Below are 24,122 nucleotides of genomic sequence, written 5' to 3'. Positions count from 1 at the left end.
CCAGTCCACTGACTCCCATTCCAGAACTACTACTATCATATCATCATTTGGAAGGCACATTTCAGAGAGATGACGTGCAGGTCTGTATTCTCAGGACCAAACACAGGCCCTGAAAGACACATAAACTTCGTGGGAGGAAAGACTATATGGATCTATCACTGAGGGTGGGAATCAGGGAGACAACAGAGACCTCTGAAAGTCAGATATCCACCCTGATAAGTGTTCGGCCCTGGATAACAGAAAGAGGCCAAAGAAAAAGTGATTTATAGATTTGTGATTTATAATTCATATTAGAGATTTTAGAGGTATTAAGTATCATATTCACAAACAAGAGGACATTATTTCCTGCATCAGGAAGATGAGGGTGTTGTGGCAGAGAAATAACACAGTTCCAAGAATACACAGCTAGTGGAGAGACACCTTTCTAGCCACTTTCAGTGCAGACTAATATGTGATATGAAGGAGGAAAACTGTGTGGGAGTAGGGGTGGTGGTATGGGGGAGACTGGGGAACCTAGAGTGAGGTTTTGTGCTAAGAGAGGTAGTCAGTAGGCTTCAAAGTGATGGTGTCACCTTAGTCCATTCTCAAAAGTTGAGTACGTTTGTTGAAAAGGAGAGAAAAAGGCATTCTAGGAAGAGAAAGGAGCAGATCAAAGGCTTGGTAGTAAGAGAGAGAAAAGGGCTTTGGCAAAACGCAAATTGTGGAATTAAGATATGGTGAAAGATGAGGCTGAAAAGACTGATGAGGCCACATGGGAGGAAGTCTGTGTGCTGTCACTGAGAGTGTGGGGGAAACAAAGCCAATAACAGTAAAGTATTTTCAGTTGAGAGAGATCGTATTTGTGGACCAGAATATAACCTCAAGAGCAGAATTAAAAAGATATTGGAAGAGAATACTGGAAGCAGCAACCATTGAGAGGGCTATCCCATTTGTGCAAGTTTCTGAGGCTTGAGCAGGCAAGGTAGCACTAAGAATGGAGAAAAGGTGACAGAAATTTTGTGCAAGAGGCTGTGGTCCTATACCATGTATCTGGATACAGTGGAACTTGGTAAGTATTTGTTGAATAATCTATTAATCCCTGTGACTTATCCCCTGTTAAATTCTCCATAAGCAACTCTCCTACAGGAGAGACAAAGTAGGAAACGAGAGGGGGTATTAAGGAGAAGGCAGCACTGGGCTGAGGCCTCAGGGTCACCCACTTCCTCATTTAACAAATATTTCCGGCTTATTATGTGTCAGATACAGTTCTAGGTGTTAAGAATTTAGTGTTAATAAACAAAACAATAATCCCTGTTTCTGTAGGACTCATATTCTTCTAGGAAGGGCAGAAAATAAACAAAATACATTATTAAAGGCTACAGACAAAAAGAAAGCAGGAAAGAGGGATAGAAAATGTTGGGGAGGAGCTAGAAATTTTAGATGGGTGGTCAGGGAAGGCCTTGTGAGACAAAGTCATTTCACTAAAGACATGCAAGATGTTAGGAATATTCCAAGCAGAGGAATATCAGATCCAAAGGTCCCAAGACAGCAGTCTGTTTGTATTTCAGAAAAAGCAAAGAGGAGCCAGCATGTTTGGAACAGGGTAAATGAGGGGAAGGGCAGGATGCCAGTTGGAGCTTGGTAGCTGGGGAAAGGGAGAAAGGAATCCAAGCTAAGAAAGGTGTGTGAGCCAAGACCCAGGGAATGGCTTGTCGTTTGTGGTGGTAGGAAAGCAAAGGAAGCCACGCAGTACTGGAGGAAATCACCATTTTGCCATTCTTAGCCACTCTAAAATCATGTCAGTTAGTCTCAGTTGAGCCCTTGGTCGAGCTCAGCAATCTTCTTGCCATGATTCTTACAGCTCTCTTGCAATCACCAGTCAAAGAGGATCAATTGCTATCGTGATCCCTGATGCCCTCCTTAAGCAAGCCCAGAACATACACTTTCCCACTTTAATACCTTTGTTTAAGTTGAAATATCCACCTGGAGTTTTATCTCCACCTTCCTGAAATCCTACTCATTCTAAAAGGTTCTCCTGATTTTTCAGACATCTCTCATCTCTCTGTTCTAAACTCTCTAAACACTACATATTGTAGTGCCCTTTGGGCCTTCAGAACACTTTGCTTTGTATATCCTTAACCGTGTGGCTGCTAACCTTACTCAATGGGGTAATCAGCTCTTGGAGGACAGAAGCCATGTGTCATTTGCTCCATCCTCTCTATATTTGGCATCGGCCCTGTAGAGATTTACCACTTGCAATGCAAGCCCAGGACTAGGTGTGCAATATATATACCCACCCTGGGCTAGAGTGACTGGTAAACACAGTGTAGACAGGATTAACTGGCAAACACAGCCATATTTCATACCTGAAAGGCAGAATGGTATACAGGAAAAGAACACTGGCTTCAGATCCAGGCATAGCTGGAATCAAATCCTGGCTTTCCAGAGCTTATTAACTGTGTAACTCATGTCACTTTACCTTTTTGAGCTTTATAAAATGGGCAGGTACTATAATCTAATCACACCATCATTGCACTTGTGGTAAGCATGAAATGGGATTTAATGCACAAAAATGAGAATAAAACTCGGTACAAAGAGATGCTCAATAAATTATTGTCGAATTACTTTGCCAAGTCATATTTTAAAAATGTACTAAATGTTCTTCCCGTAAGAAGCCTGAAGAGAGCTCTGAAAATAGTTTGCTATATACTTGGCCCAGAAAAGCCTACAAAATCACATGAATTGGGAGGTTCAAATCTTCATGCTGACTTTAAAAACACAGGTGAAACTGCCCACGCCATCAAGGGTATGTATATCTGAAAAGCCACCAAGTATGTGAAGGGTGTCACTGTGCAGAAGCAACACGTGCCATCCTTCACTCCAATGGTGGAGTTGGTAGGTGTGCCCAGGCTAAACAGTGGGGTTGGACACAAGGTCAGTGGCCCAAGAAGAGTGCTGAAGTTTTACTGCATAGGCTTCAAAATGCAGAGTATTGCTGAACTTAAGAATTTAGATGTAGGGCACCTGGGTGGCTCAGTTGATTATGTGGCTGCCTTCAGCTCAGATCATAATCCCTGGGTCCTGGGATTGAGTCCCCCATCAGCCCCCCATTGCCAGCAGAGAGTCTGCTTCTCCTTCTCCCTCTGCCCTTCCCTCTACCCCTACTTGTGCTCTCTCCTTCTCTGCCTCAAATAAATAAAAAAATCTGACCAAAAAAAAAAAAGAAGAAGAGAGTTTAGATGTAGACTCTCTGCAATTATCATATGGTTTCACTTATTTGTGGAGCATAACAAATAGCATGGAGGACAAGGGGAGTTAGAGAGGAGAAGGGAGTTGGGGTAAATTGGAAGGGGAGGTGAACCACGAGAGACTATGGACTCTGAAAAACAATCTGAGGGGTTTGAAGTGGCGGGGGGGTGGGAGGTTGGGGTACCAGGTGGTGGGTATTATAGAGGGCACGGATTGCATGGAGCACTGGGTGTGGTGAAAAAATAATGAATACTGTTTTTCTGAAAATAAATAAATAGAAAAAAAAAAAAAGATGTAGACTCTCTGGTCATGGAGCACATCCAGTGAACAAAGGCCCCAAGATGCCTCAGAGAACTGACAGGGCTCGTGGCTGGATGAACCCACACATGACTCTCCCTGCCACATGGAGAAGATCTTTACTGAAAAGAGCAGGTTGATTCTAAACTGAAGAGGAAGTTGCACAGAAAAAAACGATATCCAGAAGAAACTGAAGAAAGAAAAACTTATGGCCTGGGAGTAAATTCTGCAAAAAGTAAATGCAATGCAAATAAAAGTAAAAACAGAAAAAAAAAAAGTAACTTGCTGTCTAATGGAAAAGTTACAAGAATATTTGCAATGCTTTGTATTTGTACTTTTGCAATACGGGGATTCCCCCTAAAATGGAATGTAAACCCTATCTTTGCTATTTTAAATTCTATTTTATGCAATAACAATGAAACAGAACAAACCTTGGAAAAAATAAAACTTTTTCTTGCTTTCCTTAAATTCATTCATCTATTAATTTTTCTCTTTTAAAAAATTCCGTTTTGGGCACCTGGGTGGCTCAGTGGGTTAAAGCCTCTGTCTTCAGCTCAAGTGCCTGGTGAACCCAGGGTCCTGGGATCGAGCCCCACATCGGGCTCTCTGCTCAGCAGGGAGCCTGATTCCCTTCCTCTCTACCTACTTGTGATCTCTGTCTGTCAAATAAATAAATAAAATCTTTAAAAAAATTCAGTTTTTATATATTAGAGTTGTCAAAAATAGCCTGCTTTCATGGGTCAATAAAAAAAATTATTTCCCAGTTTTGTGACTCATATGGGATCTCATTATCTCTAATACAGTACAGCAAGGGCTGTACTTGGAGAAGACTTTGTCCTGAGATAAACCATTTCAAGGTTTCAAAGATAATGAGAAGGATAAGAGAACCTCAGGGGTCATTATAGCAGCTTATACTCATGGGAATAATGCCCATTGGTGGTGTGTACAGAGAGAAATGAAATGAAAGGTAAGCAACAGTTACCATGGCGTGAATTTTGTTTCTGTTCCAACATAGCACAGATTGAGAGAGGCCAACACAGAGATGATAGAAGCTAAGTACGGAGGCCAAACGAAAAGATGTATATTGAAACCTGAGCTCACAGGGCTTTGATTATCTGGCTTACACAGCCATCACACATCTCAGAATTGTTAATTCCAACCATTTATAGATGAGAAATTCAAGACAGAGGGAGACAATAACTTACTCAAAGTCACACACACACAACTTACTGGCTGGGAATACATATTTGAGGGTATTTCTACTGGAATGTAAGCTCCACATGGGCACGATTTTTAGCTATTTTGTTCACTACTTTATGTCCAGCACTATACACTATGGTAAAGAGGGCAAAAAGTGCTGGGAGAGCAAACAGGAGAGGGGCCTTTATGTTAGGGAAACTGATAAACATCGAGTCTTAATAGAGGAGTTGGAATTAGCCAGGGAAAAGAGAAGGGTGATGGCAAAAAGAAAGTTTTAGGAGTGATTACAAGGCTGAATAAAGAGTAAGGTAAGGGTTCCTTGTGCCATGGACACATGGATACATGGCTGTCTGGTGAGGTCGCTGGGCCTCTTCTTCTTAACAGTGTGTGTATAATCAGTATGTGTGGAAGTTTTTCCTCTTTTCTTTTTTTATTTTTATTTTTTAAATTAAATTAAATTTATTTATTTGACATACAGAGATCACAAGTAGGCAGAGAGGCAGGCAGAGACAGGAGAGAGGAGGAAGCAGGCTCCCCACCAAGCAGAGAGCCCGATGCGGGGCTCGATGCGGGGCTTGATGCGAGGCTTGATCCCAGGACCCTGGGACCATGACCTGAGCTGAAGGCAGAGGCCTTAACCCACTGAGCCACCCAGGTGCCCCCCCTTTTCTTTTTTTTTTTTTTTTTAGAGAGGGAGAGAAGGAGGGAGAGGGGCAGAGGTAGAGGAATCTTCAGTAGGCTCCACACCATGTGGAGCTTGATGTGGGTTTCAATCTCATGACCCTGCGATCATGAACTGAGCTGAAATCAAGAGTTGGATGCTTAACAGACTGAGCCACCCAGGCACCCCATCGTCTGTGTGTTTTAAAGATTTTATTTATTTATTTTGGAAGGGAGAGTGAGAGAGAGAGCATGAGTTGCGGGGAGAGGCAGATGGAGAGGAAGAAGCAGGCTCCCCACTGAGCAGAAGAAAGCCCGATGTAGGCCTGGATCCAAGGACCCCAGGATCATGACCTGAGCCAAAGGCAGACATTTAACTGACTGAGCCATCCAGGTGCTGCTCTGTGTGTTTTTTAAAATGCATAATGTAAGATACACAGGATTACGTAAAAATCAAATTACATTAGCATTATTATCAAAATGCTAAAAAAGCAGTGACCTACTAGTATATATGCTTTATTAATATGTAACAAGATCGAACTATAGGTTTTACAACTACTATAATTTTGAAGTAATGATAGGTATAAAAAGATATCTGCAAGAACTACAATGTGATAGGAAAATACCTGTGATTTCTATTGCTGACAACATCACAGACAGGTACTGTTAATATTACTGGGGTCTAGTGTTTATGATCACAACTGTAGGAAATGTTTAATTTTAGTTAGAGGTTAATAAAATCCAGATGTGATTATTTTCCTATCCAAGTTCACCATCTTGACTTTTTATTCTTAGGTCCTTTGGGGTTTAGGGATGCAGTGCTAAGAACTCTTGGTCCCAGGTACATAATGAAGATGGTCTGAGTTGGTAGCAACGGGAAGGAGAAAAAGAGTCCTGAGAGAAATTCAAGAGATACAACAATTTAATGAAATTGATGATATGATGGTGGATAAGGAAAAGAGAAGTACCTAAGTTGATACTCAGGTTTCTGGACTGGGGAACTTATGATATGCGAAGTTAATATATAACTGGCAATGTCCACTTAAGTTTAGAAAGGCTTTCATGTTGCTTCAACTTTTAGGCTTGAGAAATATAATTATTGATTAAGATGTTGCAGATTCTGTCACGATCTCCAAGATTTATGAAGCCAGGACCATAATCTAAGGAGTCAGATACATGCTCCTTTTAAGCTCATACCTTTTAAGCTCATACCTACCTTTTAAGCTCAAATGCATCGCTCTTTCTACCAGGATACTGACTGCAAAAGTTCCATCCAATATGGCAGGGCTCTCCTCGGCTGGGCTGACTTCCTTTGTGGTATTGCAAGGGACATGGGTGGAGGCAGGAGACTTCTGGTGGGCAGGTGATGGAGAGAGCTGAATCTCATCATTCCTTCTGGGGAACTGTTCAGACTCACTGTGGCTGCTGCAGTCCACAGAATCCAGCTCAGGAGCAGACCCAGGGTGTGGAGAAGGAGAGGAAAGAACCACATGAACTCGTAAGGCAGCTCCTGCGAGGTTGGAAGCATTTCGTCCAAATAGAGGATACACACCTGCAAGAGGATGAAGGAGGATAAGCCCAAGCAAGCAGGAACCAACAACACTCTCTAACCTTGGAAATGATTCACTGAGAGTGCTTGTGGTCCTCTCTCCTTCAACAGGCCTATAGGTCCCAATATACCAATTTGTAAAAGAAACTGTGAAGTCAGTATACGGTGTGAAAATGTTTACTCCCTTCTCCCCAATATGCACATTATCTCCATCAATGGAAAGTAGTGCAAGTTCAGATTTGAAGCCAAAGCCAAATGACTACTAGGCAGAGCTGCTGTGGAAGAGATTCACGAGCTGGGGTGAGCAGACTTAGATGACTTCTCAAGCCTTCTGAAAGTAAGATTATTATTAAAGCGGGAGTGGGCCTGTCCTCTCTGTCATATGTCCCTCTGGCTCTCATCTATAGGCTTTCTCCTAAGGTCTTCTTCTTAGGAAGCTGTCCTGGTGCTCAACTTAGCCTGTTTCAGCAACTAAGTATGTCTGGAAGTAGCCCTGAAGATCATCTGGAAATGAAGTAGGTGGCTTCAGCAAAGGAGGCAAGAAAGAAAAATACAAGAATTCCTATTTGTTGACTGTTTCTCATGTGCCAGGATCTAAGGAGTTAGGTAACCTGCTAAGGTGAATTCTCCAAAGTGGCAGATTTAATCTCAGAGATATGAACTTATAAGCTTCCTGGATATTAAAAATGAGATTTCATTATATAGCAGAAGGCACTGAGAATTCTTTCAGAATCTCAAAGTTTGGTTCATTAGGCTCATCTCAATTCAGGAAAATGGAGTTAACTGATTCACAGGAAGCAGTAACATGCAACTTTCCCTGTCTTTGTCAGTTTTTTAGGTAACCTCTTTTCTTGTGATGCAATGTATGAATTATCATCATTATTACAAGGAGAAAGTAAGACCAATAGGAGGCAAGACATCCATAAGCAACATAGCTAAAGCCTTATCCTCAAGAAACTCAACAGCTACTTGGAAGGACAGTTGGGTGGATGACTGAATGGACTGCTTGGGTCATTGAATCAATACATCCAATACCACACCTTGTACAAAACCCATTTACAAGAAGATAAAAAGCGTAGACTGATGGGAGGTGGAGAAGTAGGAGAGAAATGGATAATCATAAAACTTAAGTATTTCCTTTGTATCAGTCAATAAAAAGAGATATTTCTTCTTCAGTTCTGATCTTTAAATCTTTATTTAGTGTTCCAAACCTACTTTCTTCAGCAGAGTGAAGTTAAAAGTCCATCTTTATGAACTTTAGTTCAAGTGAGCTGTGCTTACTTCAAAGATGTTTTCTGTAGGCTCTCTGAAGCGACTCTAGGCTCGCCCAACAAAATAGGGCACATGGAATCTAATGAGGTGTTCAACGGAGACAGAATTACACCTGCTGGGTCCAGAGAGAACCAGAGAATCTGAGATGATCACGCAAATACTTAGTTCTTACTTGGCTTGGGCCATCTGTGCAACAGGGTCAGAACACAAGGCTAACGGAGCTACACAGGGTTGTGACTCAGTTTCTTTAGTTGTATAGTGGAGGAAATAACAACCAATCTTATAAGGAATATCCTAATGAATAAATATGTTTATAAAGAATCTAGTCTGGTTATCTTCAATTCATTCTGCATTATAGTTACTAGATGGAGTCTTCTAAAATACAAAACTATCACTCTTCTATTCAGACCCCATTAGAATGGCTTTCCATAGCTCTCAGATAGAAGTCCGGTACTCTTGTCCACCTTTCTAACTTCATCTCCTTATCATCTTCCATCCTATATATCTTATGATCCAGCAGTACCAAATTACTTACAGTGCCTAAAAGGTATCAACCTGCCTCATGCTTCTGTACCTTCACAGGCTGTTCTCCTGTTTAGAATATCATTCTTTGCCTTTTCATGGCTTATTCCTAAATCCTCTGAAACTAAGGTCAAGGATAATTTCCACTGAGATGTCATCCTTGAACCAAAGAGATGTTGCATTCCTGTGCTCCACAATACCACTGAGAATACCTTTTCATAGTTCTTATGGTTCACTGTAATTGTTTATTTACTACTCTATTCTCCCACTGACTATCTCTTACTCATCTCTGAATTCCCAGAGCCAATTATATGTATCAAGTACTGAACAAAAGTTTAAAAGAAAGCATCTAGCAGATAATGCCACTTGCAAAATGTTACCTTTTTCCTTTCTGCCTTGTGAGCCAATTTATTACTTTGTACATTTTCTTTATGATTTCAAGATGTGCTGACCAGAGAGAGAGGATATCCTAGTCTCACCAGCAGCTATGTTTTTCAGTGTATTTTAAAAACTAGCATTCTAGATTATCATAGAGGCTCTGATACATGAGTTTAAAGATAGTGCCCCCCCCGCCAATTCACCCATTTTTATTTTACACAAATTGAGTACAATATTCTAGGCACTACGTTAGTGCTAAATCTGCTAAACTTGACTGCATTCTAAAGCTACAAAGTTCAGAGCCACTTTTCAGATCTGTGGTGACCCTACCAAGATATATTGTCATGAGGCAATGCCCTCTTTTAAGCATCCAGTGGTGCTCTTTCCTTTTGAAAATTCTTTAGTTATAGGAAGCATTACTAAATTATTACTAATCTTTCAGCATACAATACTAGAAGAAAACACTTGCTAGCTGTGAGCCTGGGTAGTAATCTAACCTCTTTGAGCCTCCATTTACATGACTGTAAGATAGGTCTGATATCTACCTCCCAACACTGCTAGAAGGATCAAATAAAATAATGTCTGAGGGAGCTTATCACATAGTGCTTGTCACAGAGCAGGTGCTAAAACCACAAAAGCTGAGGCCAGTTCCTCACTTACCACTGACTGTTAATGTTCTTGCGGACCTCTCCCCAAGTCTGGCCAGGTCCACATAGGCTGAGCCAATCCAACTGTCCGTCTGGTGGGGCCTCTCCAAACTGTCATTGCCATAAGCCCGCCACACTTGGATCTCTAACCTCTCTTCCCTGAAATACCAAAGAAGTGATGGGCCCCTAGTGACTTCTGCTCTTCTGGATGCCTTGAAAGTAACCATGACCTGTTTTTTGTTTGTAGATTCCTTAGGCTTCTTGAGAGGGGTCCAGAAGGCCTCATGATCATACAGCTTATAGCGGAGGTAGCAGTATGTGTTCTTATGAATGTGGCTCTGGCCAGCAAGAAGCACACAATGGATGGGCAGCCAGAGCCTTGGGGTGGATATGGTGACAGTGGCTGGCTCCTCTTCATTCATCTTGACAAGATTCTTCAGATTATTCTCAAAGTTCCAGCCCAATAGCTCAGCAGCTTCCAATACCCGCTCTCTATCACCAGGATGCGTGAAGGAAACTGAAAGCTCCAGGCCACCCACAATCTTCTGCATGAGCTCCAAACCATGAGGCAGGGCCCCATCCTCTGGCAAAATGATAGGATACCATCCTGTGATCCCTTATGGAAAACAAGTAAGACTTTCAATTAGTGTTTTAAGAATAAAATGATTTACCCACTTCCTACTCCAGATCCACCATCACTCTGGCCCAAGACAGAACAGAAAACATATATCTGGGGTGCCTGTGTGGCTCAGTGGGTTAAACCTCTGCCTTCAGCTCGGGTCATGATCTCAGGATCCTGGGATCAAGTCCTGCATCGGGCTCTCTGCTTGGCAGGGAGCATGCTTCCCCCATCCCTCTGCCTGCCTCTGCCTACTTGTGGTCGCTCTCTGTCAAATAAATAAAGTCTTAAAATATATATATATATATACCCACAGAACACGGGAATTTGTTTTCCCTGACTACTCAAAGACTATGAAATCAGGTGGAAGAACAAAGCCTAGGAACTGGAAGATCTGAATTCTCTCCTAGGCTCAGCCCCAAACCAGCAGTTCAGTCTAGGTAAGTCATTAATTTCATTCAACCTTGGTTTCCTTACCTAACAAATAGGAAAACTGGTGCTAATCTTGCCCATCAGACAAAGTTGTTATAATCATCAAATGAGATAATGGTTTTGGAAGAGTTTGAAAAGAGAAGTGCTATAAAAAAATGTGAAGTGGAAAATTTCAAATGGTTGAAAGATGGAGGCCGAGTAGGAGGACCCTAGGCTCTACCTTGTCCCACAAATATTAACTAGATAACTATCAAATCATTTCAAGAACCCCAGAAATTGATCTGAAAACTGGCAGAACAAACCCCACAACTAAACATTGAGATGAGGACTCATCAAAGAGAATAGGTAGTGTGGAGACACAGTTTGGGAGAGAAATGGTTTGTGACTGTTGCAGTGGGGAGGAAGTCATGGCCACAGAGAAGGGCAAGAGATACACTAGCACACAGAGGAGTTCACGGGAAAACAAATTCCCATAGCAATTGGCTTGGAAAGTAAGAGGAACTGAATTTCATGAGTTTCTGCAACAAGTGGGGCTTAAAGCTTGGAATTTTAAATTAGCATGCTTGGCTCTGATAGAGCCTGGAGGGCATTGGGGCTGCTCTTGGAGAGGAGGCAAACAGCCCGAGAAAATACAGTCTAGGAAGAACAATCTGAAGAGCACCTGGAACACATAATGGGGAGGTTATATGCTAACCTAATGGTAACCATAAATCAAAAACCACTAATAAATATGCAAGGTATAAAGAGAAAGAAATCCAAATATATCATTAAAGAAAATCAGCAGGCCATGAAAGGATCAGAGAAAATCTTCGGAAACAACCAAAAATAAGTAATAAAATGACAATAAATATTATCTATCATAAATAGACTAAATGCTCCAATCAAAAAACTTGGAGTAAGAGAATGGGTAAAAAACAAGACTCATTTACATGCTGCTTACAAGAGACACATTTTAAACTTAAAGACACCTGCAGATTGAAAACGAGGGGATGGAGAAAAATCTATCATGCAAATGGATGCCAAAAGGAAGCCAGAGTAGCAATACTGATATTGGACAAAACAGACTTTAAAACAAACTGTAAAAAGAGACAAAGAAGGACAGTGTATATTAACAAAGGGGACAATCCAACAAGAAGATAAAACAATTATAAATATTTATGTACCCAACACAGGAACACCCAAATACATAAACAGTTAAAAACAAACATAAAGGAACTAATCGATAACAATAAAATAACATTAGCAGACTTTAACATCCTACTTACATCAAGAGGTAGATCATCTAAACAGAAAATCAATAAGGAAACAATGGTTTTGAATGATGCACTGGAACAGATGGATTTAACAGATATATTCAGAATGTTCCATCCTAAAATATCTGAATACACATTCTTTTCAAATACACATAGAACATTCTTCAGAATAGATTATATAGTGGGCCAGAAAACAAGCCTCAACAAATTCAGGAAGATCAAAGTCATACATGCATCTTTTCTGACCACAATGCTATGAAACTAGGAAGTCAACCATATGAAAAAATCTGGGAAGAACACAAATACACAGAGGTTAAATAATATGCTACTAAACAATTACTGGGTCAACCAGGAAATAAAAGAAACAAAAGTAGATGAAAACAAATGAAAATGAAAACACAATGGTCCAAAATCTTTGGGATGCAGCAAAAGAAGTTCTAAGAGGGAAGTTTATAGCAACAGAGGTCCACCTCAAGAAGCAAGAAAAATCTCAAATAAACAACTTAACCTTACACCTAACCTAGAAAAACAACAAAACCTAAAACTAGTAGAAGGAAGGAAATAATAAAGATTAGAGCAGAAATAAATGATAAAGAAACTAAAAATGTAATAGAACAGACCAATGAAACCAGGAGCTGGTTTCTTGGAAAAAAGTAAACAAAATTGGCAAGCATACAACAAAAGAAATAAAAGGCATCCAAATTGGTATGGAAGAAGTGAAATTTTCACTATTTGCAGATGATATGATACTGTATGTAGAAAACCCTAAAGATTCCACCAAAAATCTGGTAGAACTGATAAACAAATTCAGTAAAGTTGTAGGATACAAAATCAAGATATAGAAATCTGATGCATCTTTCTCCTCCCTCCCTCCCTGCTTGCTTGTTTTCTTTTCCTCCCTCCCTTCTTTCCTTCCTTCCCTTCTCTTCCTTTCAGTAGCCCAATGCAGGGCTTGAACTCACGACCCTAGGATCAAGACCTGGGCTGAGATCAAGACTGGATGTTTAACCAGCTGAACCACCCATTCGCCCTGTAGAATAAATACACCAATAATGAAGCAGCAGAAAGAGAAATTAAGGAAATAATCCTATTTGTAGCTGCACCAAAATAATAAGATACCTAGGAATAAACTGAACTAAAGAGTTAAAAGACTTATACTCTGAAAACTATAAAATATTGATGAAAGAAATTGAAGACAACACAAAGATACGGAAAGACATTCCATGCTCATGGACTGAAAAAATAATGTTAAAATGTCTATACTACTCAAAGACCTAAACATTTAAAGCAATCCCTATCAAAACACCAATAGCCCTTTTTACAGAACTAGAATAAACAATCCTAAAATTTGTATGGAACCAAAAAAGACCCCAAATAGCCAAAGAAATCTTGAAAAAGAAAGGCAAAGTTGGAGGCATAATTCTGGACCTCAAGTTATACTACAAAGCTGCAGTAATCAAAACAATATGGTACTGGCACAAAAACAGTCACATAGGTCAATAGAACAAAATAGAAAACCCAGATATAAACTCACAATTATAACATCAATTAATCTTTGAAAAAGCAGGAAATAATATCCAATGGGAAAAAGACACCACTCAGCAAATGGTGTTGGGAAAACTGGACAGTAACATGAAAAGAATGAAACTGGACCACACTTTCTTAAACCATACACAACAATAAATTCAAAATGGACTAAAGACCTAAGTATGAGACCTGAAACCATAAAAATCCTAGAAGAGAACACAGTCAGTAACTTCTTTCACATCAGTTATAGCAACTTTTTTCTAGGTATATCCACTAAAGCAAGGGAAATAAAAGCAAAAATAACCACTGGAACTATATCAAAATAAAAAGCTTCAAAACAGTGAAAGAAACAATCAACAAAACTAAAAGGCAACCTACTAAATGGAAGAAGACATTTGCAAAATGACATATCTGATAAAGGGTCAGTATTCAAGGGGCACCTGGGTGGCTTGTGGGTTAAAGCCTCTGCCTTTGGCTCAGGTCATGATCCCGGGGTCCTGGGATCGAGCCCTGCATCAGGCTCTCTGCTCAGCAGGGAGCCTGATTCTCTTCCTCTCTCTCTGCCTGCCTTTCTGCCTACTTGTAATCTCTGTCAAATAACTAAATAAAATCTTAAAAAAAAAGGGTCAATATTCAAAACATATACAGAACTTATACAACACAATACCCAAAAAACAAATACTCCAATTAAAAAATTGACAGAAGACATGAACACACTTTTCTCCAAAGAAGACATGCAGATGGCCAACCCAGGCATGAAAAGATGCTCATCATCACTTATCATCAGAGAACACAAATCAAAACTACAATGAAGTATCACCTCACACCTGTCAGAATGGCTAAAGTCAACAACACATGTAACAACAGGTATTAGCGAGGATGTGGAGAAAGGGGAACCCTCTTACACTGTTGGTGGGAATATAAACTGGTGCAGCCATTGTGGAAAACAATATGCAGGTTCCTCAAAAGTTTAAAATAGAACTACCCTACAGATTGAGGAATTGCATTACTGGCTACTTACCCAAAGAATACAAAATCACTAATTCAAAGGGATACCCACACCTCTGTTTACAGTAGCACTATTTACAATAGACAAGATACAGAAGCAGCCCACGCTGTGTACATTATCAACGAATGGATAAAGATGTGAGATACACACACACACACACACACACACACACAGAGGAATATAATTCAGCTACAAAAAAGAATGAAATCTTGCCATTTGCAATGACATGGATAGAGCTAGAAAGTATAAGGTTAAGTGAAATAAATCAGAGAAAGGCAAATACCAAAGGATTTCATTCCTGTGTGGAATTTAAGAAACAAAACAAATGAGCAAAGGGGGAAAAAGAGAGTGAGCAAGAGAGACAAACTAAGAAACAGACTCTCAACTACATAGAACAAAGCGATGGTTCCCAGAGGGGAAGGGGTGTTGGGCGGATGGGTTAAATAGGTGGTGGGGATTAAGGAGTGCACTTGTCATGATGAACAGAGGATAATGTATGGAATTGTTGAATTACTACAATTACTACATAGTACACCAGAAACTAATATAATACTATATGTTAACTATAGCTGAAGTAAAAACTTTAAAAAAAATGTGGTATATATACACAATGGAATATTATTCAGCCATAAAAAGAATAAAATCTTCCCATTTGCAGTGACAGGGATGGAGCTAAAAGTATACTGCTAAACAAAGACAGAGAAAGACAACTACCGTATGATACCACTCATATGTGGAATTTAAAAAACTAAATGAGTAAAGGGGAAATAAAGAGAGAGAAGACAAATCAAGAAACAGATTTTTAATTAGAGAGAACAAACTGATGGTTTCCAGAGGGGAGACCAGTGGAGAGATGGGTGAATTAGGTGATGGGGACTAAGGAGTGCGCTTGCGATGAGCACGGGGTGATGTACTAAGTGGCCGAATCACTATATTATACACCTGAAACTAATATAACACTGTATGTTAAAAAACAACAACAACAACAACCAACTTGCCTCATATGATCCATGTACCAATTCATTTCTCCAACCCTCAGTTTTTTCATCAGCAAAATGAGGAAATTAGGCTTCTACAGGCCTTCCTGAATTTAAGAATGTATAATTCAGAACTGTGTTTACATGACGGATGGAGAAGAGGAGGAATACACTGAGAGGAATTAAAATGAAACTTGCCTACATCCTAAATCATTACCCTTGAACCCATTAAAACATATACCACTTAGGGGGAAAAAAGTGAAATGTTATAAAAGTGCTATAAATACTGGGGAAAAGGCATGGGTCAGGAGATCTAGGGTCTAGTCCTAAGTCTCCCACTGAAGGAACTGCCACTTAGGACCAGGCACTAGATTTCAAAATAATAAAAGCTACTCTTTACTGAGTATCCACTTAGACATCCTCTTAGGGCTGTGTCAGACATCCTCTTAGGGCTTCATATATAATAACTCACATATATATTACTTCTCCTGATAACGGGGATAATAATCCCTATTTTACAGATGAGAAAATGGAAGGTCAGAGACCTGCCTGGATTATTATAGCTACCACCTGGAACAAATAAGTGACATAAATAAGAAACCCTCTATACCAAGTTGTACAGACTTTTCTCTGGCAGGCACACAGAGTACCCATTAGACAGTACTGCTCAAATTTTAATTCACAATTAAATTTAGGAGATGTGTGATAGGATTCTGGATATTAGAATACACAGTCCTAGGGAGGATGATGGGCAAGAAAAGGAAAGCTGACATTTACTGAGTGCCTGCAATGTGTTGGGTACTTTATATATCTGATTTCATCAGCTCCATCAGATCTGTCAGGATTAACTGTCTCCATTCATGAGATAAGAAAACTGAGGCTCAGAAGGGTCAAGGTCACTGAGCTAGCAGTTAAGTAGGACAGGTCCATTATTTCCAGACTGCCTTGGTGGCTGTCCCCTTTTAGGTTGTTACCTCATTCTTTATTCCTTCTACAGTGAGAGAAGAAGATACAGTGCAAAAGAATAGGTGAACCTGGACTTGATTTCCTGTACCACCACTCACTAGTTGTGTGGTTTTGGCAAATCACTTAAATTCTGTGAGCCTGTTTCTTCATCTGTAAAATAAAAATAGTAAGACCCTGTATTCCTACCAAGCAGGGTTATAATGAGGCTCACACAGTATCTGAGGAAATAGTTCACAGAATGTTATATAACACAATGGGTATCGCCATATTTACTATTTGTAGTATCACCATCACCATCATCTTTCCTGGAGTAAGACGACAATACAAACAAAGCTTTGAGTTACTTTACTTTGTTAGAAGACTTTCAAAACGATTAGGAGAGGACTTAAAATACTTTTCAGTAAACTTCTAAGGTACCTGCAAGAATTCAAAGCATTTTTTAGGGGTCATGTTTTCTTCTGCATATCTTACAGGGAGCCATGCAAGATGATCTCTTGTAGGAAGGAAATGAGAAGGGGTAGAATTAGAAAGTGATTATCCAGCACCCTTACCAGATCTCTTGACCAGCAGCTCTTTTGTTGGAACCTTTACTACTCCAAGCAGATAATCTCTGAATGAATGAATACTGGTTATATCACTGGCTATCAAATCAAACAAAAAAGAGAAATTATTTAGTGCTTTACTGACCAAAGGCTAAATATTTCAGCATGTATTTTCTAGGAAGAGCTATAATATTCAAAACAGAGCCCCTTTTAATTCTGATTGTGGTTAGTCATTTGGTGCTCACCTGACTTGGTATCTTCATGATAAACAGCAAAAGTGACCTCTGCAAATTCCAACAGTTCTGCCAGGAAACAGGCCTCTCCACTGCAGTGTTGAGTCACCAAGTTGCATGGAAACTCAATGTGATGGGAAAACTCAGGGCAGAAGGAACAGGCTATGGGGCGGGTTCTGCGCTGTTCTCCCTTGGGCAGGAAGGAGAGATGAGTGGTGACAAAGGCATTGACCCCGACTGTGGCACTGAACTGTAGAGTGGGTTCCTGCTCGGCCAGAGCTCTGTAAAGGAATAAGGATGGGAATGAGATGGTAGTATCAAAAGTCAGTGGATTGCCTAGAAAACATCTGCACCATTTTCATGAGGCTACCAGGAACACTAACTGATCATATATTTCCTATCTAGGCTTTGGGCAGAGCCATAATGTGCTTTCTTAGTCATCATTTAGATCACAGTGTATGTGTATGGGATGGGGGAAGACAACATTCACATGTTTACCAGAGTGATACTCCAAGAACACTCCTTTGTACTGTCAATGACCTTCAGCCAAAGACTACCAGGGAGCAATGGTAGTTGAACAAGTTGGTTCTACTGTTCATTACAATGAGAAAGAATATATACCAAGGGAAATTATGGGGAATTTTAGTAAAAAGCTATCAGAAAGGACTTATAGAACACTCAACTCATTTGCGGATTTGGAGGTTGTTCAAGGAAGTGGGGCTTTGCTCTGTATTGCTATTCTAATGAATCTTACCTAGGAAGGAAGGAAGACTAGAATGAGGCTAAGGCTGTAATTGGTAAAACAGCAGCAATAACTCATTTTGGCCAAGATGGGGGGATGTTAGGTATTTTGTGACTCATAATGACCTTGTTTTGGTTTGTATCTAGGCAAGATTACAGAGTAACTTTTTTTCTGTCTTCAATGTGGTTGCAAAGCAGCCTTATCTGATGTTGCTGTTCTGTGAGATTGCTTATGCTCAGCATGAAAATGCCAAGCCCAGCTACAAGTGTCAGATCAGTTTCCAGATGTCTCTGGAGCTGTTTTTCTCAGTAGAGATGTACCACAACACACAGACAGAACCTATCCGCCTTTAGCTGATACTCGTAAAAAGTCGTCAAGTCTTTCATGTGTGGGTATAGTATGAGACAAACTCCCTCATCCCAACTTCCCCAAGGTTACAAAACTGACGTTGAGGCAAAGGTCACCTCTTTTTATACATTTTTTTTTTAAAGTAAGCTCTACGCCCAATGTGGGGCTTGAACTCATGACCCTGTGATCAAGAGTCTCATGTTCTTCCAACTAAGCCAACCAGGCATCCCAAAGAGGTCACCTCTTTTTGAAGCATTTCCTGATAACCACAAAGCATTCAGAGGGGTTCCTTTTTTATTGTTCTTGATATGCATTTTTAGAGGATAGTAATCTGGAGTAACATAGATCTGGGTTTTAATCTTGGCTCTATCATTTAATTAGATGTGTGACCTTGAACAAGTTATTCAAACTCTTCCAAGTTTGTCTTCTCTACTAAAATGAGGATAGCATAAGGATACAACAAATACTAAAGGTTTATGCATAGTTATATGTGTACTGCATTTTCATTTCTAATGAAATTAACCTAAAATGATCATTAAAGTAGACTGGTATATGTCTATAAAATAGCATACTCGGAAATGTATATTGTGCATAGGAAAAATGAGGGAAATAAGTCAAATGCTAGTAGTGGCTAAAAAAACAAGGATAAAATGTTCAAGTAGTGTCATAAAAATTATATAATATATACAAAGCAGGGTACCTGCCTATGGGTCATGAAAAGACTCTTAATATAGGAAACTCTCAGAGACGGCAGTGATAGCAAATAAAGTCTGGGCCCAAAGCTGGTCTGAATTTATTCATTCAGTAATTATTTCCCAAGCATCAGCTCTGTGTGTCATGCACTGGGCTCAGAGCTAGATACATATAGTAGTGAAATAACTATAATTTCTTACTCTTGTGGAACTTAGTAAGTATTGCAGGGCCTCTGCTGTCAAATAAATGACTGTCTATATCTAGACTGTGATTTCTCTTCCTTTGATCCAATTATCTTTTTGCTAGTACTTCACCAGCAAATCAGTGAACCCATGTATGTTCACAAATTTTCTACTCATTCTCAGGTAAAGATGAGGTTAGTTAAAAGACTCTTATGAATAAGAAAGAAGGGATCTGTTTACACAGACATCGAAAATGTAATTTCAGGAAGACCACTGGCACTTAAGATGAGGGTTGGTGTCTCTCTCTTTTTTAAAGATTTACTTATTTATTTATTTGAGAGAGATGGAGAGTATGTTCAGGCAGGGGATGGAGGAGGGGGAAAGAATCTCAAGCAAACTCACGCTGAGCAGGGAGCTAGATACAGAGTTTGATCTCAAGACCCTTAGATCATGACCTGAGCTGAAATCAAGAGTCAGATGCTTAACTGACTGAGCCACCCAGGTGCCCTGAGGGCTGGTGTCTCTTGGTAAGAGAAGGCTGACTTCAGAGGACCTGCTATCTGGATACCAAGAATTCCTATCTTCAATAAGATGCAAAGTAAAACTTATTTCTGATTTTACTATATTTTGCTGGCTAAGAAGGGTAATGTTAATTATCTATACAAATGGAACTAATCACTTGTATAGTAATAATTTATAAAATGACTTCATATTTATATTATATAAATATGTATATTTATATTATATGTATGTATATATATTTATGTTATATAATATAAATATGTATATATATACACATTATAATTCTTATACTGATCCTTATAAAATCAGGAGAGGTATTCATAATTTTCATTTTTTGGATGAAAAAACTTAGACACAGAGAAGTAAAGAAACTAGCCCGAGATCACATACAGCTAGTGGAAGATGGGACTAGAAGGCAAGGAGTCCAGTTTCTGGTGCAGTTCTGTTTCCATTATACCCTGTCTGTATATGTTTATACATAGTCTGTAAGACTGCCCCAAACTATAAAGAGAATATAGTGTTAGAACTGCTCCGGCTTCTTACCCTTCCTTCTTGAAATAGTAACACAGACCAAAAGGGTTTACAACAAACTACCTGCCACCCGATTTGACTCTTTTTATGATCCTGAGACGGGGACTACTGAGCTTATCTAGGAGAGAGCTACTGAGTATCTAAGCTCCAAGTCCTTCTCTGCCAATTAAATTGTGGTTAATTTGCAAATTCTGACCCCGGCTGGGTCTTACACAGAACAGGTACTCCCTGGACACATGTTCTTCCCTGTAAACAGAATAGTTTTCTCTTGGGCATTCTGGTAACTCCCACTCTTCTTTCAAGACTGAGATTAAAAAGGGCTCTGAATGCCAAGTTGAGCAGGTTAGAGCTTCTCCTGAACCAGTAGTCCCTAGAGTATGTATAACCTAGGGGGTTTATATATAAGATAAACTACTTGGGCATAGGAAAAAAACATTAAAAGGTCTGTATTTGTTATCTCTCATGTTTAAGTTTTGTATATGTTTGTGTATGTTATTTTGTTTTGTATACGTTACTGTATATTTTATAATGTATTCATACATGAAGTATATAATTTTTATATAAAAATACATTTTATAACATATTTATATATGAAATATGTAAGTATATGAAGATTTATACACAAAAAGTATACAGTTATTCAGAGTGTATGCTAAACTTTTTTGTTAATAGGAATGGATGATTAAAATTAGACCACTGCTACTGACAATGGGAAAACCATCAAAAGTTTTAATGTGAGGGAATGACATGATTTAAAAACTGCCCTGGTATCACGTACACCAAAATGAATATTCCAGCAATCCCTGGAGTGATTGCTTAACAGTCATTCCAGCAATCACCGGAAGTCCATTTGGAGATTTGATGATGAAAAATATTAACCAGGCTGAACATTTTTCCAACTGCTTCAGTGTCAGATCTCACATGGCAGTAATTCAATTCGTTTTTTACAGACTAAAGTTAAAGTGATCTGTGATCTGACTCTAAAGTTATAACAAGGGAAAAAATTATGGAACACTTACCTACTTTTTTCTTGAACTTCTGTCCAAAGTGAACTAGTCTATGGTAGAAGCTTGACTTAGTTCTCTTTCTTACTAGCACTTGTTATGTGCTAGAATTATGCTATGTGGTGGCAGGGGGCAGAGAGGAGTTCAGACAGTGACTAGAGGAACTTACAGCCTAGTGGGGGAAACTCATGTATGCAAATCCCTGAAACTGAGTAATATGGACTTATAACCAAGGTGCTAAAAGACAGGACAGGGGCACCTGAGTGGCTCAGTTGGTCAGTTGTCTGCATTTGGCCCAGGTCATGATTCCAAGGTCCTGGGATTGAGCCCCATACTGGACTCAGCAAGGAGCCTGCTTCTCTCTCTCCCTCTGCTACTCCCACTATTTGTGCTCTCTCTCAAATAAATAAATAAATAAATACATAAAAAAATCCTTCAAAAGAAACAAAAGACAAAGGACAAAGTGCCACGTCTGTCTACATGTAGGAAGAAATAAGGGAAGGCTGCAAAAAAGCTACTAAGTCAAAAGAAAACAGGGGTTATTAGTGGACAAAAGGAAGAACATTCAGGATAGAGGGAAGCACGAACAAAGGCCTAAAGGAGATAAAAGAGGGCCATGCTGTGACGCCTGGGTGGCTTACTCCGTTAAGCATCTGCCTTCAGCTCGGGTCATGATCCTGGGGTCCTGGGATCAAGTCCTGCACTGGGCTCCTTGCTCAGTGGGGACCCAGCTTCTCCCTTTGCCCCTGCCTGCAGCTTCCCCTGCTTGTGCTCTCTCTCTCTCTTTGACAAATAAATTTAGGTAAAAATCCTAAAAAAAAAAAAAAAAAAAAAAAAGAGAGAGAGAGAGAGAGGGCCATTCTCTTCATATATAGCAACAGCGCTCAACAGAAAAAAAACAGCAAGACAGATTCCCTGAGGGGAAAATGAGCTTGGCGTGTTCAGAAGCAATAAGGCCAGGGGCCGGAGTACAGTAAGCAGAGTGGAGATGAGCAGAAGATAAAGTCATAAAGATAATAAGGAGCCAGGTCATGTGGGGTCTCATAGCCATTTTTAGTCGTCTTTTACTTTGAATGAGATGAAAAAGTCACTGATGGGTTTTAAGCAGAGGTGTGGTCAAGGTCTGACTTAAATTTTCATAGGGTCACTGGTTTCTGTGTTGAGAATAGACTGAAGGGGAACAAGCTAGAAAAATGGGAGGTGGTAATCACAGACTGAATATGGGATTACAGAAGAGTTGTGGTGATAGTCCTGGCTTGGTTTGAGGGTATAGGGAATGCCTGTGTAAATGAGTGGTTAAGCAGAATAGAGGATAAGATTAAGGTACAAAGTTGCTAATAACAGTTGAAATAATAAAGTTTAAAAGTGGTTTACTCATGTATACTCCTACACGCTTTCTTAAGAGAAAAAGAAAAATAAAGCTGTGCTTAATAAACTGGAATTTGTTGCATATCTGAGTCTCATATACTGTGTGGACTACAGGAGAAAAAGACGAGGACTGTTCTTCCAAGGTGGACTTACTTGGCTGCTGCTTGCAGGCCACAGGCTCTGATAACCTGGACTGAGATAGAGACAGCTCGGGCAGCAAGAACTCCCTCTGCTGTCCTGGGAGTACGCCTGTACCTTAGTCCCACATCCAGTAAACCTTATGAGGACAAAAGGAAAAAAGATAAAAAGGTTAGTTGGAAGAGTCTCTGTTCTACCAAACCCCAAGCCCTGGTCAGAAAGAAGAGGATAGACACCCTAATGAAAAATAAGGGGCATTAGCAGTGAGACAAAATGTCCATGGCCAGAATTACTTTATATTATTGTGTAAGGGCCTATTCAGCCAGAGCGGCCCCACACCAGTTGAACTGCCATTTTGTTGTAAAACTTAAAATGACTCTGTCTACCCCCACCCCCCAGGGGAACTTACTTAAAAACTAGTCCTGGAAACAAGTCCCAGGTAACAAAGCCCAAATACAAGGGTGGGTCAGGCCAGGTGGCGACATCAGATCAGTGGAGGGGGGGGGGACGCATACTGTCTCCCTAGTTACCAAGAGTATGGGCCCCGCTCTTTGGGCACCTTTTGGGCCTTTTGGGCGCCAATTCTGACCAAGGTGATAGGCTGGTTCAAATGTCTACTAGGGTAATTGTAATTCAATTGGTCACCTAGCATGACTGTGCAGCTTTCTCTGTGTGTTACAATTTCATTGGCCACCTGTGCGTGGCCAGGCCCAACCACATGGCCTTTGCTCTATAAAAGCTAGTCTGTGAAACAGAGAGGGGTCGCCCTCTCTGTAAGGGGTAGCCCCGACCGTCGGTTTGATTCTTGATACTTGGCGCAAAATAAAGCTTTGCTTGACCTTCGCTTTGTATCAGTCTCGCTCCTTTAATCACAGACCCATTATTGGGGGACCCAACATTGGGGACCCAGCAATTGTATGCCAGGACTAATAAAAGCAGAAGAAAATTTACTATTTTTACTCTGCATCCAAGAAACTATGTCAGAGGCAGAACTCAATTTCAGATTTTTTAAAACTTCTAATTATTTTTTTTTAAAGATTTTAAAAATTTATTCATTTGAGAGAGAAAGAGAGAGAATGAGCAGGGTGGGGGAAATAGTGAGGGAGAGGGAAAAACAAACTCCCCACTGAGCAGGATGCTGATGCGGGGCTCGATCCCAGGACCCTGGGATCATGACCTGAGCTGAAGGCAGATGCTTAATGCCTAAGCCACCCAGGCGCCCTTCTTTTTTAAACTTTTATTTTTTAAAAGATTTTATTTATTTATTTGACAGAGATCACAAG

At 40.0% G+C, this 24,122-nt stretch overlaps 1 protein-coding gene across 7 annotated transcripts in view; it reads right to left on the bottom strand.

The window, feature by feature from the left end:
• The window catches only part of C2CD3 (C2 domain containing 3 centriole elongation regulator), a 146,306-nt gene that overhangs the window by 48,270 nt on the left and 73,914 nt on the right, over positions 1–24,122 (bottom strand). For 5 of the 7 annotated variants that reach the window (XM_044258562.1, XM_044258556.1, XM_044258557.1 and 2 more), the window contains 5 exons: positions 22,855–22,978; positions 17,324–17,592; positions 17,088–17,177; positions 9,767–10,369; positions 6,602–6,937 (listed from right to left, as the gene is read on the bottom strand). In XM_044258562.1, the coding sequence (XP_044114497.1) occupies positions 6,602–6,937; positions 9,767–10,369; positions 17,088–17,177; positions 17,324–17,592; positions 22,855–22,978 (1,422 nt within the window). The remainder of the gene's footprint in view (positions 1–6,601; positions 6,938–9,766; positions 10,370–17,087; positions 17,178–17,323; positions 17,593–22,854; positions 22,979–24,122) is intronic. The other 2 variants (XM_044258558.1, XM_044258560.1) reach the window with 2 other exon arrangements.

Source organism: Neovison vison, chromosome 7 (genome assembly GCF_020171115.1).
Source record: "Neovison vison isolate M4711 chromosome 7, ASM_NN_V1, whole genome shotgun sequence".
Classification (NCBI taxonomy): domain Eukaryota; kingdom Metazoa; phylum Chordata; class Mammalia; order Carnivora; family Mustelidae; genus Neogale; species Neogale vison.
The sequence above is the reverse complement of the archived record's forward strand: the minus strand, read 5'-3'. Positions and strand labels throughout refer to the sequence as shown.